This window comes from Podarcis vaucheri, assembly GCF_965113315.1.
Source record: "Podarcis vaucheri genome assembly, chromosome: 7".
Lineage (NCBI taxonomy): Eukaryota > Metazoa > Chordata > Lepidosauria > Squamata > Lacertidae > Podarcis > Podarcis vaucheri.
This window is the reverse complement of record NC_138765.1, coordinates 50,195,031-50,211,576: the sequence shown is the minus strand read 5'-3', so window position 1 is coordinate 50,211,576 and position 16,546 is coordinate 50,195,031. Positions and strand designations below refer to the sequence as shown.

The 16,546-nt window shown below is 45.0% G+C and overlaps 1 protein-coding gene and 2 long non-coding RNA genes across 4 annotated transcripts; 2 read left to right on the top strand and 1 right to left on the bottom strand.

Moving 5' to 3' along the window:
- The first annotated feature begins 36 nt into the window (after positions 1-36).
- On the top strand, positions 37-11,983 carry LOC309535906. The gene is made up of 3 exons (XR_014221426.1): positions 37-148; positions 6,354-6,455; positions 11,891-11,983. It is a non-coding gene; the product is annotated as an uncharacterized lncRNA (long non-coding RNA).
- On the bottom strand, positions 2,636-12,220 carry LOC309535876 (C-signal-like). 2 transcript variants are annotated; one of them, XM_082229389.1, is made up of 6 exons: positions 11,864-12,220; positions 8,261-8,312; positions 6,279-6,466; positions 3,921-4,074; positions 3,280-3,384; positions 2,636-2,842 (listed from the first exon to the last, which is right to left on the bottom strand). In XM_082229389.1, exons 1-6 carry the CDS (start codon positions 12,068-12,070, stop codon positions 2,778-2,780), a joined length of 771 nt encoding a protein of 256 aa, XP_082085515.1. In that variant the 5' UTR covers positions 12,071-12,220; the 3' UTR covers positions 2,636-2,777. The 2 variants fall into 2 exon arrangements, with proteins under 2 accessions (XP_082085515.1, XP_082085514.1); XM_082229388.1 differs by having other exon boundaries at positions 3,916-4,074; positions 11,864-12,216.
- Positions 12,221-15,930: 3,710 nt separating this feature from the next.
- On the top strand, positions 15,931-16,188 carry LOC309537916. The gene is made up of 2 exons (XR_014222065.1): positions 15,931-15,962; positions 15,993-16,188. It is a non-coding gene; the product is annotated as an uncharacterized lncRNA (long non-coding RNA).
- Positions 16,189-16,546: the final 358 nt, after the last annotated feature.

The window sequence follows — 16,546 nt, the reverse complement described above, 5'->3', positions numbered from 1 at the left end:
CTGCAGAACAGGCGTTCGAATCCCCACTCGGCCACAAAGCTCGCTGGGTGGCCTTGGGCCAGTCGCTGCCTTTCAGCCTAACCAGCCTAGACAAGGTCGTGGTAGGGATTCAACGAGGGTGGGGACCTTAATCTCCTTGGAGGAAAAGGTGGGCTATAAATTCAACAAATAAATAAAGTGGTTGGTGGAAGTGGGCAGGGAAAGCAGTGCCTGGGTGTAGCTGCCTCCGCAATTGCCTGCATTACTCAACAGTGATGCTATGTCAGAAACAGATTAGAAAATGTAAATGGTGGCTTGCACAGTGTGGGGTGGAGGGACCTAAGACAGGTGTCTATAGTGGGCCTTGCTGGAGTGCTGGACTTCTGGCAACTGCCCGAGGGTGCTATGTGCTGGAGTTGTTCCAGGCTATTCTACTTTGCAGGGCTGTTGTGAAGATTTTTTTTTTAAAACAACAACAACAGTGGTGCCGGAGTAAATGATGACATATCCTAAGTTCATTAATGAAAGGGTGTAATAGAAATGCAATAAAATAAGCATATCGTGCTGCTAGGGAATGTATTATTTCAACCTTGTCAACAAGCTTCAAAAGTTACCAGAATGCATTTTTTCTTTTTTATACTAAGCTGAGGGGACTGGCTAAAGAGGGGCGGAAAGCCTGTTGTGTTTTTATGCTGTATGTGAAAGAGGGGGGCTCCTTATCACCTATGGCAGAGGTGAGCAACCTGAGTTCTGAGTACCAAATGTGACCCTCCACATCCTTTTCTGACTCTGCTGCACAACCTCAAGTGCTTTCTCCTGGCTGCAATGTGTTCTTGAAGAGTGGTGATAGCTCTCCCCTGCCTGGACAGAAGATACATTACATTCACCCCAATCTAAGGCAAGTGAGAGACTTAAGGCAGCCAGTACTTCCCTCTGGTCTGGTTTCCTTGGAATGAGTATTTTTGAAGACTGGTGTCTTTTTGATATATGGTTTTATTTACCACCACCACCCCCCACCCCACACAACCAGAGCACAAGATGAAAAGCTCATAGCATCACTACTACATCAGAACTTGCTCCTCCATTAGACTTCCAGGGAGATCCCCCAAAGGTTTGGTTTCATCCCACCGTGAGCAAGTCAAAGCTCTGTGTCTTCTCAGCTGCATACTTGACAAAGGCTAGCCTCTGACCTACTGTTCTCTTGCCTCTAGGATGATGTGGTGTCTAGCCACATGTGTGAGATCTGGCTACGCTTCCTTCTAGAAACATTAGAGAAATGCTGGGAGGGTATGGAGTTATCTGACCCCCGAGCACTATACAGTACAGTGGTACCTTGGGTTAAGAACTTAATTCGTTCTGGAGGTCCGTTCTTAACCTGAAACTGTTCTTAACCTAAAGCACCACTTTAGCTAATGGGGCCTCCCGCCTCTGCTGTGCCGCCGGAGCATGTTTTCTGTTCTCATCCTGAAGCAAAGTTCTTAACCTGAGGTACTATTTCTGGGTTAGCGGAGTCTGTAACTTGAAGCGTATGTAACCTAAAGCGTATGTAACCAGAGGTACCACAGTACAACCTTTAGAAGACAACAACTAGAAGACAGCCCTGTGTAGGGAAGTATTTTTTTAAAGTTTAATGTTTTATTACGTTTTTATATATGTTGGAAGCTGCCCAGAGTGGCTGGAGCAACCAGGTCAGATGGGCAGGATATAACTTATTAATAGTAGTAGTAGTATGGAATAGGATGTCTCTATTTTCATCACATAAATGTTGGAGGGTATGCAAAATAAACACAACCAGAGCACAAGATGAAGGGCTCACAGCATCACTGCTACATCAGATCTTGCTCCTCCATTAGGTCCCTAGGGAGATCCCCCCAAGGTTTGGTTTCAGCTCTGAGAGGAAGTCAAGCCTCTGTGTCTTCCCAGCTGCAGACAAGACAAAGACCAGCCTCTGACCTACTGTTCTCTTGCCTCCAGGATGATGAGTCCAGCCACGTGTGTGAGATCTGGCTACCCTTCCTTGTAGAGACAGCACTAGCTCCTTTTTCTATGACAACACACCCATACTTGCTCAAGTCTTTAGGCATATAAAAGGACGCTGAGCAGGGTCAGGTTGATCTTTTACAAAGAAACTGGTTCAGGCACTTCAGCTCCTACTACAGGCTCCCATCGTCCAGATAAAGAACCACAGGCTTTGGAGGGGACCTAAACACATAATCCAAACCAACCCCCTGCTCCTACAACAGCGAGTTGCACGCACTAAATACCTCTGGCCTTTGTATGTAGCCTTCTTTACCAGAGATGGGGAATCTGTGGCCCTCCAGATCTTGTTGAACCACAGTTTTCATCATTCTGACCATTGGCCATGCTGGCTTGGGCTGATGGGAGACGCAGTCCAACAACACCCAGAGGACACAACTTCCCCATCCTGTTCCATGGAAGGTAATATTCACAACCTTGCCCTGCCCACTTTTGCCTTTGTCTCACCAGTGCCACCCACACCCACCTGGCATTGGCATCCAGCCCCCACAAGGGGGCTCCTGAGGGAATGTGACCCTCAGACTGAAAGATCTTTCAATCCATGGCTAGTCCTTAAAAACAATTCTGCGTGATAACTAGTCTTCAATGGAACCTTCTGAAGGAAGAAGAGAGTCAAAAACATTTTTCCTTGAATCCCAGGCAGTTTATTAGATGCTCTCTAGGCAGAATCCTAGTGTGTTAAACCCCCTGGCATCGTGAAACAAATCCCTCACCAGGGTACTCTGCGTCCTTCCCAGTCTACAAAGGTACCGTTATCCACCTCAGAAAGTGTGGAGAGAACATGAATTATTCCTCGTGTACTCTCTTCTACAGTCAGGTCCGGCTCCTGTGAAGAAAAATATTGTAAGTGAAGGATTTATTAAGTTCGGAAAAAGTCATTCTTGAGCATCAAATAGCAGAAGGCATAGATGCTGTTGGATGTCTTGGTTATAAGATTTCAGTCTTAAACATTAAACATTGCTTTATGAAAGACAACCAAGTGGCCATGCATGCCAAAGGATAGCAGTTCACTGTAAGGCCTCAGAGGACTATGCTTGCTTTTCCAGGAGCAATTCTGGATATTATTAGAAGCCCCAACTCATAGATGCTGCCTTCATTGCCATTTTCTTGTGCTTTTAATACCTCCAAGCAGTGAAGGATGGGGCACTGGAGCTACTCAGGCACCACCTTCCAACTAAAAATGTCAAGCAATCTGTTAAAAGAAATATCATCCTATAGGGCTGTCCACCTTTTCCATGATTACCAAAAGACGTGAGCACTTACTTGCCTGCCTTGAGTTTTTACCCAGCCAGGATGGATGCAAACACACAGAATCCCATAAGCTGGATACGTGACTGACTGGCATCTGGTGAGCATGTTTAAAGCAGCCTACGAAGGAGAAAAAACAAACTATGAACAGAGGGTGCATTGAACTGTGGGGAGCTGCTTAATATGAATTGCTGCAAGGTGGCTAGAAAGGATTTGGAGGCAGAGAGGGTTGTAAGAGAAACTGGACATCATTGAGCATTCCTGGCACAAAAACTAGCAACTTGGAAGTTATCTATTATGGACATCACTCTTGAACAAGATTTTTGACAGGCATTTGTGAGTGTTCCCCATGCTTGTGGGCTGCATCATTTTGCTAACAGATATCTAGCTTTAGAAGCTTTAACTGATATCCAGCTTCTGCAAGAAGAAAAGTACTGTACACGTTATTTATTTGTAGAAAACATCCTGGTATCTTCCCTTAATGCCACCCAAAGTTTTAGCAAATGCAACATCCTCACAACAAAAATTTGTCTCTCAACATTTATCTGTGGGCAATACGCTCTTATTGCCCAGATTCACACATACAGCTATCATTTGGAAAGATAGTCGCAGCTGGGCACGGGAGGGAGCAGACAGTTTCACATAAGGTACCTTACTGCAGCGATAGGCAACAGCCATCTTTCTTTCCCATGCCAAAATAAGTTCAATGGAGCCTGCAGCACTGGATGTATTGATAATGGCTGCCTTGCAGCAGCTCAGCCCTTTCTTGGGATATCTCTGAGCTGCCATCTTCAGCAGGGGCAGAAATGCCTAAAAGAGAATAGAGATCATGGCTGTTGTTAAGTCAATGAATGCAGCTATCCTAGGGCAGTGATACCAGAGGAAAGCACTGGATGCACTGTATAAAGTTGAAGGTATATATGAACAATGCTTGTAGCAGAATTAGGATTTCTTTTTTTTTTATAATAATTTTTATTGCATCTTTTTCCACATTACAGATATAACAGAAAAAATAAAGAAAAAAAAAGAAAAAAAAACAAAGAATCAGAACCGTTTCAACAACTTATTTCAGATTTCTAGCGGACTTCCCCACATCTCCCCCATAATGCATTCTTAACAATAAAATTTTCAGCAAGTTGTAACCTTGTTTCAAGTGTTTTTTTTTTATACTTTCAATTGCAGTTAAGTTTAAATCTCTTATTTTCCGATTACTCTACAAATATAACATAATATTTTTTTTAACCCATTTAAACTTTGATTCTTTCATAAATATTATCCACTTTCATATACATTCCACTTATGTTGCTGGGGCTGACATTCCAAATCATACGGCATCTTAAGATTCATATAATTTATAATACTTTTGCAAATAGTCCTTAAATTTTTTCCAGTCCTCCTCCATTGCTTCTTCTCCCAAATCTCGGATCCTTGCAGTCATCTCAGCTAATTCCATGTAGTTCATCAGTTGCGTCTGCCAGTCCTCCAGTGTGGGCAAATCTTGAGTCTTCCAATGCTTGGCGATGAGGATTCTTGCTGCTGTTGTAGCATACATAAAAAAGGTTCTATCCTTTTTTAACACCTTCTGGCCGACAATGCCCAGAAGAAAGGCCTCCGGTTTCTTAGGAAAGGTGTATTTAAACACCTTTTTTAACTCGTTATAGATCATTTCCCAGAAAGCCTTCACTCTTGGGCAGGTCCACCAAAGATGAAAAAATGTCCCTTCAGCCTCCTTACATTTCCAACATTTATTATCGGACAAATGGTAAATCTTAGCAAGCTTGACTGGGGTCATGTACCACCTGTATACCATTTTCATAATGTTTTCTTTCAAGGCATTACATGCCGTAAACTTCATACCGGTGGTCCATAACCTTTCCCAGTCCTCAGACATAATGTTATAACCAATGTCCTGAGCCCATTTTATCATGGCTGATTTAACTGTCTCATCCTGAGTGTTCCATTTAAGCAGCAAGTTATACATTCTCGATAATAACTTGGTCTTTGGTTCTAACAACTCTGTCTCAAGTTTCGATTTTTCCACCTGGAATCCTATTTTTTTGTCTAACTTAAAAACCTCATTAATTTGGGCATAGTGTAGCCAATCTTGCACCTTACCTTTTAATTTTTCAAAGCTCTGCAACCTCCAATTACCTCCAATGTTTTCTATTATTTCCCAATACTTCGGCCAGTAGGCCTCCATATTGGTTTTTTTCCGAGCCTTGGCCTCTATTGGTGATATCCACCTCGGAGTTTTACTTTCCAATAAGTCCTTATATTTTTTCCAGACCATAAATATTGCTTTTCTGACAATATGGTTTTTAAACATTCCGCAGAATTAGGATTTCTGATCCAAAAATACTTTCTATAAGCTTTTGCACAAGGAGTCCCGTAAGACTTAGCATACATTTAGAATTATTTGAACACACAGCTGGGCAACCTGTGCCCTGGCCTCATTTTATGCAGCCCCCAACAGGACCTGAAGCTGCTCTATTCTAAGGTCTCACCCATGTTTCTTCCTTCTAGTTCGCTTCTTGGCATTTTAAAGTTGTCCTTCCCCCACAACTTCTGCAATCTCTCTCTTTTACTATGTGTATGCACAGCACACTAAGATAGGAAAGGCATTAATGTCATCTGCTTTCCAGAAAGTAGCCATATTGATCCATTCTATTAAAAAAAAATTGTCTGCATGTTCATGAGAGCAGCCCCATTAAACTTCTAGGGAAGGAAAGGTAGAAAGCATTCCTATTTTTATGCCAGACTGATGTTCAGCGACTGGTGGATCTATCAATGTTGGTTTATCATTTTTCCTACCTTAAGTTAAATTCTCTGAATTTCCATATCAGATTGCAATTATTTTCTTAAAATCCTCATGAAAATTAATTGCGCAAACAAATACTGCTTTTCTCCTACCCAGTCTGTTGCTTTTGTTTAATTCTCCCAAAGGGCCAGAACATCTGTTTGTACCAGGGCAATAGGTAAAGGGTCTTGCAGCCCCATGAAAAGCAAAAACTTACCTGGCTCACCTGAAGTGGCCCAATAGTATTGACGGCATATACATCTGCCATGTCCTTTGCATTTTCTTTCTCCAGGTCGCTTCCAGTAGTAACACCAGCATTGTTCATCAGGAGGTTCAACCCACATTCTCCAACACACCTTTGCACTTGCTCCACAGCTGCCTTGATGCTCTGGAGGTCAGTGACATCTGCAGAATGACATTTCTTTGCCCTTAAGAACTGGGTGGTGTGGGGATGCCCAAGGGACTAATAAAAAGGCCCTTTTAAAACTGCCAAGGCAGGTGGCTTGGGGGGATCTTACAGATTACAAGAATGAGAGGTGCTTTTCAGTCCACTTATTTGTCCCTTGGCCTGTCAGCTCTTTTTGTTAGCGTAGCAGCTACCACAGCCCACTTGAGGCGGAAGAACAAGTGCTTCTCTGAATCATGGAGGTGTGTGTTTTTTTACAGGGAGCACAGTGAGGGCCTGGTTTTTAAAAATTTTTGCACCACATTCATATCACTCTGTCAGAAAATGAGCTTAAAGCAAGGCAATTGTAAGGCCAAAGTACTTAATGTAGGTGGAATTCAGAGAGAAAGGTTTGGCAACACTTTACTGTGTGTAATTTAGGGAGAAAGCTGTGGGGAAATTTTGTCTCTCTCAGTTCAGGGCTTGCATATACTGTAGCAAGAAGACATTCAGCCAAAGGTACATATAGAAGAAAACTGCTTAGGCTGCTTTGTATGCTTCCTAATCAACACCTCCACCCAGCTGATTCATAACTAATTGACTTCAACACTAACATAAGGTTACCACACGTCCCTATTTCCGGGGACAGTCCCTGGATTTACAATCAGTCCCCTGACAAAATCCTATCATTCCTATTGAAGTTGAAAAGTGTCCGTGGATTCATTTTAAAAAATCTGGTAACCTTATACTGACATAATTAACTTTTATGAAGCACACTGAATGATCCCTGCAGTTTCACTTCCAACATTTTATTCTTTACTTTTTATGAAATATTTGGGACAATTAGACAGATAGAAGGTAAAGCTGAGCCCTAAACAAGGCCACTGTGAGTCCCAAGTACAGTAGTACCTCAGGTTAAGTACTTAATTCGTTCCAGAGGCCCATTTTTAAACTGAAACTGTTCTTAACCTGAGGTACCACTTTAGCTAACGGGGCCTCCCGCTGCTGCTGCGCCACAGGCATGATTTCTGTGCTCATCCTGAAGCAAAGTTCTTAACCTGAGGTAATAATTCTGGGTTAGTGGAGTCTGTAACCTGAAGCATATGTAACCTGAAGCGTATGTAACCCGAGGTACCAATGTATAGGGGAATCCCCACGTATGTATGGGTTTTGGGGCAGCACTTGTGCAAGTCTACCCTGTTCTGCCTCTGACCTATTCTGCCCCCCTTCTGCCCCCTCCCTGCCCCTTGAGGTGCCAAAAATGATGTGTACATCAGTGGTTGTGCGTCAGTGGAGAGGTGCCTGAATTTTATTCTGTGGACTATGGTAACATACAAGGGGTTGTGGTACCTGTTCTGGAAGCCTTGTCTTTCTGTGTCATATTGCTTCTATATGAATTCACAGACACAAAAAAGTAGAGTACCCATAAGAGATAGTGTTAGCCCATGCATTTGGTAAGCCATTTAGAAAGTTCCTTTATGGCTCTCCAATTGTTGCTGAACTACAACTCTCATCAGTCCCAGAAAACATGATCAATGGCCAAGGATGATGGGAGTTGTAGTTCCGCAAACATATGGTGGGCCAAACCTTCCCCACACATCTATTATGTGATGATATGGATAGAGACTACATATAGGTGCATCTCATTTCAAAGCTTCAGTGAAGTTGTGGGAAGAATCAAAAGTACTTATCACTGATATTCTGTAACAGGGGAGCAAGTCATCTTGTTTTCCAGTTACTGCTTTGTGGATTGTACTGGTTTCCACTGGTGCTGGGAATGTCTATTCATCCCACACTTGGAACGTGAGACTTACCCAGCTGCAGCACCACCAGATTCTGATGCTGGCATGCCAACTCCATTATTTCCTGTCAAAAAAGAAATGTTTTACCTCCTTGATTAAACTGGAACTAGGCAGCAAGAGAGACCCAGAGCCTTAGAGCTGGTTCCTGAAAATGCTTAGCAGAGCAACAGACACTTAGGAATCTCACTCAGAGCAAACCCTTGCCAGGATAACATCCTCCTCTCCAATATTAATAGGGTGAGCACACCATCAGAGATGGACAGAAAACCTGGGGCAAGGAAAAGTGGTAAGGAGTCTGAAAGTCCTCATTCTCCTCCTCCCTCCTAGGCCGGCTCCCTCTATGCAGGCTTTGTAACTCTCCCGAGACCACAGCCTCTTTCTCACCAGGTCATACCCCTCAATGGCATTGCTCTACACCCTCCTCAATGCTTTTGCCTGACTGAAATATGCCCTTGTACTGTCACAGTGCCTTTTACTTGTTCTGATGGAGGATGAAGAGAGGTGTATGTATGGCAACCGATAGGCCCAAGTTGCCATGAGTGCCAAGAAAAACAACCATGGAGTCCTGCACGCTTCCCTTGCGCAGCTTGCAGACTGTTTGTGCCGATCCAAAAGTCCTCTGCCTTCCTGGCTGTCAGCAGAGCAATCGCAGCAGATAGAAGCAATTGCAGCGTGTGAGTGAATAATCCAGAACAGACACAAAGCGTTCCTTATCTTCTCTAGCTTTTAATCAAGTAGAATAACATCGTAAATTAAACCTGGCGAAAGCTCGCTCATTCTCCCTTTCGCGTAGCGTCCCAACAGCAGACTGAAACTCTCGGAGTCAAGCCACTCCCGTAGAAGTTTCTAACCACGCCTCAGGGAAGAGACGTCACCAGAACTCCTTAACCCTGTGAGTTCTGAAACCAATAACAGTATGTAGACTTTTGCAGCAGTGGAGTGTAGCCTATTATACAAGGGCAGCAGCCATATCTGTTGCCTGGCCCACTTTTGCTTCTGACCCCCCCCCACACACACCACTAGCATATGGCCCCCAGAAAGTTGCCCACAGAGGAATGTACTGAAGGGAAACCGTGGAGGATCAACATAAATTCCAGTGTAAGACTTTAGCTGTTAGGACACTGTTTTATTTAAAGGCTAGTAGGATGCATTGGTCTTTTTAAAATTTCTCTATTAGCTCCTTTGGATGTAACCATTCATAAGATAGAACCTTTTTCCTAAGAATGACTTTTTAATCATTTTATTAAGACTTTAATCCTGGCTCACAAGTCCTTAAGGTAAGATTACCAGATTTGTTTTAAAGAATCTGGGGAAACTTTTTTTTTCCTGAAAAGAGAGTGTGAAAGATTTTTTTTTTTAAGGTATTAAAAAAAATAAATCTGTGGTCTCCTCTGTCGCACGGCCTTCCTCTGTGCTCCGGCCTGCTCTCTTGGAGTGCTAGCCACTGTGGAGTACGCTCGGGTCGGGCCTGGGCTTGGCCACGTGTCCTTGCCCTCCCGGTGCTCTCCTACCTGTCTTCCTCAGCAGCAGCAGCAGCGCGGCAAGGTCAGGGGTCCCCTCTTTTTTCTCCTTCCTCTTTTTCTTCCTTCTCCTTCTCCTCTCCTCCTTCTCCCTGCATTGTCTCCGGGGTTTTCCTGGCCCCGGAGCACTGATGGGCAGTCGGCCGGGTGCTCCCGCTGCTGGCTTGATTTGGGTCACTGGGGTGTGTGTGTGTGTGTCACTGGGGAAGCCCAGCCAGATGGGCGGGGTATAAATAAATTATTATTATTATTATTATTATTATTATTATTATTATTATTCCCCAGTTGACAGCCGGGTATCCCTGGTTCCCCCTCGGCAGTGCCAGCGGCAGTCTCAGAAGCCCGGAGCCAGCCTGGTAGTGCAGTTGGCTCTGGCTGGCTTCAGGAGCTACTCGCTGCTGTGGCACCCGCCATTTTGCCTCGCCGGAAATCCCCATATGATGTGTCTTGTGCCGTTGAACCATTCACGCAACATTCATTCCCTAGTAATAAATCTACAACATTTAAAATATAAATTCAGGGACATTGAATGAAATCCAGGGACATTCTGGGGGCGGATTTTGTCTGGGGACAGATTTGTAAATCTGGGGACTGTCCCTGGGAAATGGGGACATCTGGTAACCATACCTTAAGGTCTCTATGATTATACCCATAATCTCTACAGAGAAATGTTATTGAGGAGGCACAAGGGAGTGTAAGGCAGCCTGGTAGAAATAGACACTGTTCTAGAATCATAGAATCATAGAGTTGGAAGAGACCACAAGGGCCATCGAGTCCAACCCCCTGCCAAGCAGGAAACACCATCGGAGCACTCCTGACATATGGTTGTCAAGCCTCTGCTTAAAGACCTCCAAAGAAGGAGACTCTACCACACTCCTTGGCAGCAAATTCCACTGTCGAACAGCTCTTACTTTCAGGAAGTTCTTCCTAATAAATATTATGGCTTATTGTGTGTGGTACGGAAGCTGTACTACCCAGGACAGGTTGGGGTTGTGCAGAGTTGTTAAGGCAGCAGAGAGCATTGTTGGCTGCCCACTCTCCACCTTAGAGCAGATTTATGCCACAAGGTGCCATAGGAAGGCACTGGACATAGTAAAAGATCCATCGCATCCTGGTCACTGTCTCTTCGAGCTCCTGCCGTCGGGACGGAGATACAGGACGATGAAGACAAGAACGAGCCGTCTTAAGAACAGCTTCTTCTCCAGAGCGATCTCGGCCCTGAATAGGAAGCCCGGACTTTGAAAGTCATCTAATCTCCCTTGCTGTATTATACTGTATTGTTTAATTAGTGTTTTTATAGTTGTTTTGATTTTGTGTGGAGTGCCCTACCTGGGTGGATGGAGCAGCCAAGTAATTTCGTTGTCCCCGAGAGGGGGCAACGACAATAAATGTATTATTATTATTATTATTATTATTATTATTATTATTATTACACGTGCTGGCTATTTGTTTGAATTCCTCTTTGGTGGTTTCCCCCCCTTTTCCATCTATTTCTGGCATTATTACAAAGTTACTTTGAAGGAACTAGACTGTTAAAAGAGATAAAAATCCTGCATGGAATTGACTTGGGGTTTAAGGGATTAATTTATTTCCTGACAGCCAATACTCTCCTCTGCTGGTAAACGGCATAAAAAGATGTTGAAACTTAATTCAGCAAAATGATAATTGCTGGACAAACCAGTCTACAGGTGGAATTAGAGTGATAGAGATCTTCTTTTATGTCCCTCCCCATTAATCTATGCAGTAATTTTCGAAGACTATTATCATATAGCAGCTCAACTGGTCGCTAACAGACAGCACTGTGAACTACAGCTTTTTGGCAGCCTTGTGAGAGCTGCTGGCCCATCACAGCACTGTTGAGAGCAGCAGACAAGGCAGGCAGTGGGCAACTCAGATGAGCCACTGAAAACAGTCACACCAGAGCAGGGCAGCCGCTGGTGAAACCAAAGGCCCAACAGCATTCTCTCCAACCGGGCGCCCTCCAGATGTTTCGGACTACAACTCCCATCAACCCCATTCAGCACACAAAGCTGACATTACATTCTTACAACATAGTAACATCTCTACTCTCTTATGCTACATTCCTGGTCCTCACCTTGCTTTCTGGTCCATCCAGGTCTAGGGTAGTAGCAAAGACCCACTGAGGTGGAGTTGGCAGCCTCAGAAACTGCTTCACCAGACCCAGGCCAATTCCCGAATTGGATCCTGTCACCAGAACACTCTGAACAGGGAAATCTGTCACCATCCCCTTAGAGCTGCAGCCTTTGGCTTCCATGCTTGTAACGCTTGCCTCAAAGAGCATCCTGCCGTCACATGCGATGCTTTTATGGGAAGTAGGCACCTCCTTGATCTTCAGATAATCTTATGCTGGATGCTACACCTCATTTGCTGACTAGCTCATTGGCCATCTCTCTTTTTAAACAACAACAACCTCATTAGCAATGGAAAAATGAAGAAGCATTATGGCATTATGGTATAGAGCAGTGTTTTTCAACCACTGTTCCGCGGCACACTAGTGTGCCGCGAGATGTTGCCTGGTGTAACGTGGGAAAAATTGAAAAATTCGAAAGATTTTTTTTTAAAAAAATGTCAAATTTTCACCCACTAGGCAGGCGCCGGACTCTGTCCACCCTATTTTCCATCCATCCTGGGTGGGGATCAGATCGGATGGGATCGGATGAGAGCGGACAGGCGGTCCGCTCTCATCCGATTCCCCATAGAGAGCAGTGGGGCTCTGACATCTCCCTCTCCGCACACAGTGCGGAGACGGAGCTGTCATCCGCCGGCTCAGCGGGGATCAGCGGATCGATCCCCGCTGAGCAGAGAACAGTCCGCAACGTTTTTGTATGCCATTAAAGAAAAAAATATTAAACCATGCTTGAATGTCGGAACTGGTTACTAAAATTTTTGAATCCCACCACTGATGTTAAGTGTTTGTGTTTATTTGATTTGTGTTTATTTAATTCCTATTCAAGAGAATTACTCTATATATAGTCAATATAGGCACAGAGTTAAATTTTTTAACATTTTCTAATGGTGGTGTGCCTCGTGATTTTGTTCATGAAACAAGTGTGCCTTTGCCCAAAAAAGGTTGAAAAACACTGGTATAGAGGACAAAGAGTTCCAAATTAAAATCTTCAGTCAATCTCTCAGCCTGTTTGGCTTTGCAGGGTTGTTATGAAAATTTGAAAACAGGGTGAAGCATACCGTGTCACTAGGGAATATAATAACCAGGATGTAAAAACTAATCAGAGGGGGAATGGCATAAGCAGTGGCATAGGGAGGTGGGTGTGGTGGGTGTGGGCCACCTCGTGTGTCATCACCGAGGGGGAGGTGACAAAATGGCAAAAATGTGAGTTTTAAAAACATGGCTGGGGGCAAACAGGTGCCCCCACAGCAGACTCCTTCATCAGAGCCTGGCTCCACGCCAAAGATCCTGTGGCTTGGCTGTAGCACTTGTGCCTGGCACAGCTCTGCCCTGAATCAGGCGAGGCGAGTGGACGGCAGCGCTGCTGCTCACCTTCCTCACTGCTGCACGTCCAGCAGCTCTCCTGACCCAGCAGTAGAGAGCAGCCCTCCTCGGCTGTGGCAAGGTGCACCTGGCTGCAGCAGCTCCATTGCCAGGTCAGATTTGACCCAGTAGCAGATAGCAGGAGGGTCAGCGGCAATGCTGCCACCCACCCTCCTTGACAGCAGCTCCGTCACCGGGCCATGTCTGATCTGGTAGCGGAGAGCAGGGGGAGTGTGAACAGCAGCTTCCCTGCCCCTCTCCTACCCCGAACTGTGGCACATGAGAGGAAGAAGAAGAAGAGTTTGGATTTGATATCCCGCTTTATCACTACCCGAAGGAGTCTCACAGCGGCTAACATTCTCCTTTCCCTTCCTCCCCCACAACAAACACTCTGTGAGGTGAGTGAGGCTGAGAGACTTCAGAGAAGTGTGACTGGCCCAAGGTCACCCAGCAGCTGCAGGTGGAGGAGCGGAGACACGAATCTGGTTCCCCAGATTATGAGTCTACCGCTCTTAACCACTACACCACACTGGCTCCCTTCCCTTCGAAGGCACCCTTCGCGCTCTGCCCTCCTCAGGCACACCCCATGCGCCCACCCCAGGCTGCATGGGCACATGCTCCGCCGCTGGGCAGAAGAGGTCCTCAATACTCTCTCTGACCACACCCGTCTCTAACTCTTCTTCACAACCTCCTCAAGAGCTTTTGCGTGGCTGCAACATGTCCTTGAGCAGTGATGATAGGTCCCCCTTGCTTGGACAGAGGAAGTGTGTGTTAGGTGAATCCCAATCTCAGACCAGTGAGAGACTTCATGGCAGGTGCACCATCTTGTGGGGTCATGGGCAGGCTCCAAGGGACCCTACACTGGTTAAAGACCTCCAAAGAAGGAGACTCTACCACACTCCTTGGCAGCAAATTCCACTGTCGAACAGCTCTTACTTTCAGGAAGTTCTTCCTAATAAATATTATGGCTTATTGTGTGTGGTACGGAAGCTGTACTACCCAGGACAGGTTGGGGTTGTGCAGAGTTGTTAAGGCAGCAGAGAGCATTGTTGGCTGCCCACTCTCCACCTTAGAGCAGATTTATGCCACAAGGTGCCATAGGAAGGCACTGGACATAGTAAAAGATCCATCGCATCCTGGTCACTGTCTCTTCGAGCTCCTGCCGTCGGGACGGAGATACAGGACGATGAAGACAAGAACGAGCCGTCTTAAGAACAGCTTCTTCTCCAGAGCGATCTCGGCCCTGAATAGGAAGCCCGGACTTTGAAAGTCATCTAATCTCCCTTGCTGTATTATACTGTATTGTTTAATTAGTGTTTTTATAGTTGTTTTGATTTTGTGTGGAGTGCCCTACCTGGGTGGATGGAGCAGCCAAGTAATTTCGTTGTCCCCGAGAGGGGGCAACGACAATAAATGTATTATTATTATTATTATTATTATTATTATTATTATTATTATTACACGTGCTGGCTATTTGTTTGAATTCCTCTTTGGTGGTTTCCCCCCCTTTTCCATCTATTTCTGGCATTATTACAAAGTTACTTTGAAGGAACTAGACTGTTAAAAGAGATAAAAATCCTGCATGGAGTTGACTTGGGGTTTAAGGGATTAATTTATTTCCTGACAGCCAATACTCTCCTCTGCTGGTAAACGGCATAAAAAGATGTTGAAACTTAATTCAGCAAAATGATAATTGCTGGACAAACCAGTCTACAGGTGGAATTAGAGTGATAGAGATCTTCTTTTATGTCCCTCCCCATTAATCTATGCAGTAATTTTCGAAGACTATTATCATATAGCAGCTCAACTGGTCGCTAACAGACAGCACTGTGAACTACAGCTTTTTGGCAGCCTTGTGAGAGCTGCTGGCCCATCACAGCACTGTTGAGAGCAGCAGACAAGGCAGGCAGTGGGCAACTCAGATGAGCCACTGAAAACAGTCACACCAGAGCAGGGCAGCCGCTGGTGAAACCAAAGGCCCAACAGCATTCTCTCCAACCGGGCGCCCTCCAGATGTTTCGGACTACAACTCCCATCAACCCCATTCAGCACACAAAGCTGACATTACATTCTTACAACATAGTAACATCTCTACTCTCTTATGCTACATTCCTGGTCCTCACCTTGCTTTCTGGTCCATCCAGGTCTAGGGTAGTAGCAAAGACCCACTGAGGTGGAGTTGGCAGCCTCAGAAACTGCTTCACCAGACCCAGGCCAATTCCCGAATTGGATCCTGTCACCAGAACACTCTGAACAGGGAAATCTGTCGCCATCCCCTTAGAGCTGCAGCCTTTGGCTTCCATGCTTGTAACGCTTGCCTCAAAGAGCATCCTGCCGTCACATGCGATGCTTTTATGGGAAGTAGGCACCTCCTTGATCTTCAGATAATCTTATGCTGGATGCTACACCTCATTTGCTGACTAGCTCGTTGGCCATCTCTCTTTTGAAAAAACAACAACCTCATTAGCAATGGAAAAATGAATAAGCATTATGGCATTATGGTATAGAGCAGTGTTTTTCAACCACTGTTCCGCGGCACACTAGTGTGCCGCGAGATGTTGCCTGGTATAACATGGGGGGGGGAAATGTCAAATTTTCGCCCACTAGGCAGGCGCCGGACTCTGTCCACCCTATTTTCCATCCATCCTGGGTGGGGATCAGATCGGATGGGATCGGACAGGCGGTCCGCTCTCATCCGATTCCCCATAGAGAGCAGAGGGGCTCTGACATCTCCCTCTCCGCACACAGTGCGGAGACGGAGCTGTCATCCACCGGGTCAGCGGGGATCAGCGGATCGATCCCCGCTGAGCAGAGAACGGTCCGCAACGTTTTTGTTTGCCATTAAAGAAAAAAATATTAAACCATGCTTGAATGTCGGAACTGGTTACTAAATTTTTTGAATCCCACCACTGATGTTAAGTGTTTGTGTTTATTTGATTTGTGTTTATTTGATTCCTATTACAGAGAATTACTCTATATATAGTCAATATAGGCACAGAGTTAAATTTTTTAACATTTTCTAATGGTGGTGTGCCTCGTGATTTTTTTCATGAAACAAGTGTGCCTTTGCCCAAAAAAGGTTGAAAAACACTGGTATAGAGGACAAAGAGTTCCAAATTAAAATCTTCAGTCAATCTCTCAGCCTGTTTGGCTTTGCAGGGTTGTTATGAAAATTTAAAAATGGGGTGAAGCAAATCACCATGTATCCTGAGTTCATTAGTGAAAAAGTACTAAAAAAGCATACCGTGTCACTAGGGAATATAATAA

What these genes read in the sequence shown, in the direction of transcription:
- LOC309535876 (XM_082229388.1), bottom strand. Translation starts at nt 12,070, where the DNA reads ATGCTCTTTGAGGCAAGCGTTACAAGCATGGAAGCCAAAGGCTGCAGC. An exon ending in TGGATGGACCAGAAAGCAAG is followed by an intron (nt 8,313 to 11,863) that starts GTGAGGACCAGG and finishes CTTTTTTGACAG; the next exon opens with GAAATAATGGAGTTGGCATG. An exon ending in GGCCACTTCAGGTGAGCCAG is followed by an intron (nt 4,075 to 6,278) that starts GTAAGTTTTTGC and finishes ATTCTCTTTTAG; the next exon opens with GCATTTCTGCCCCTGCTGAA.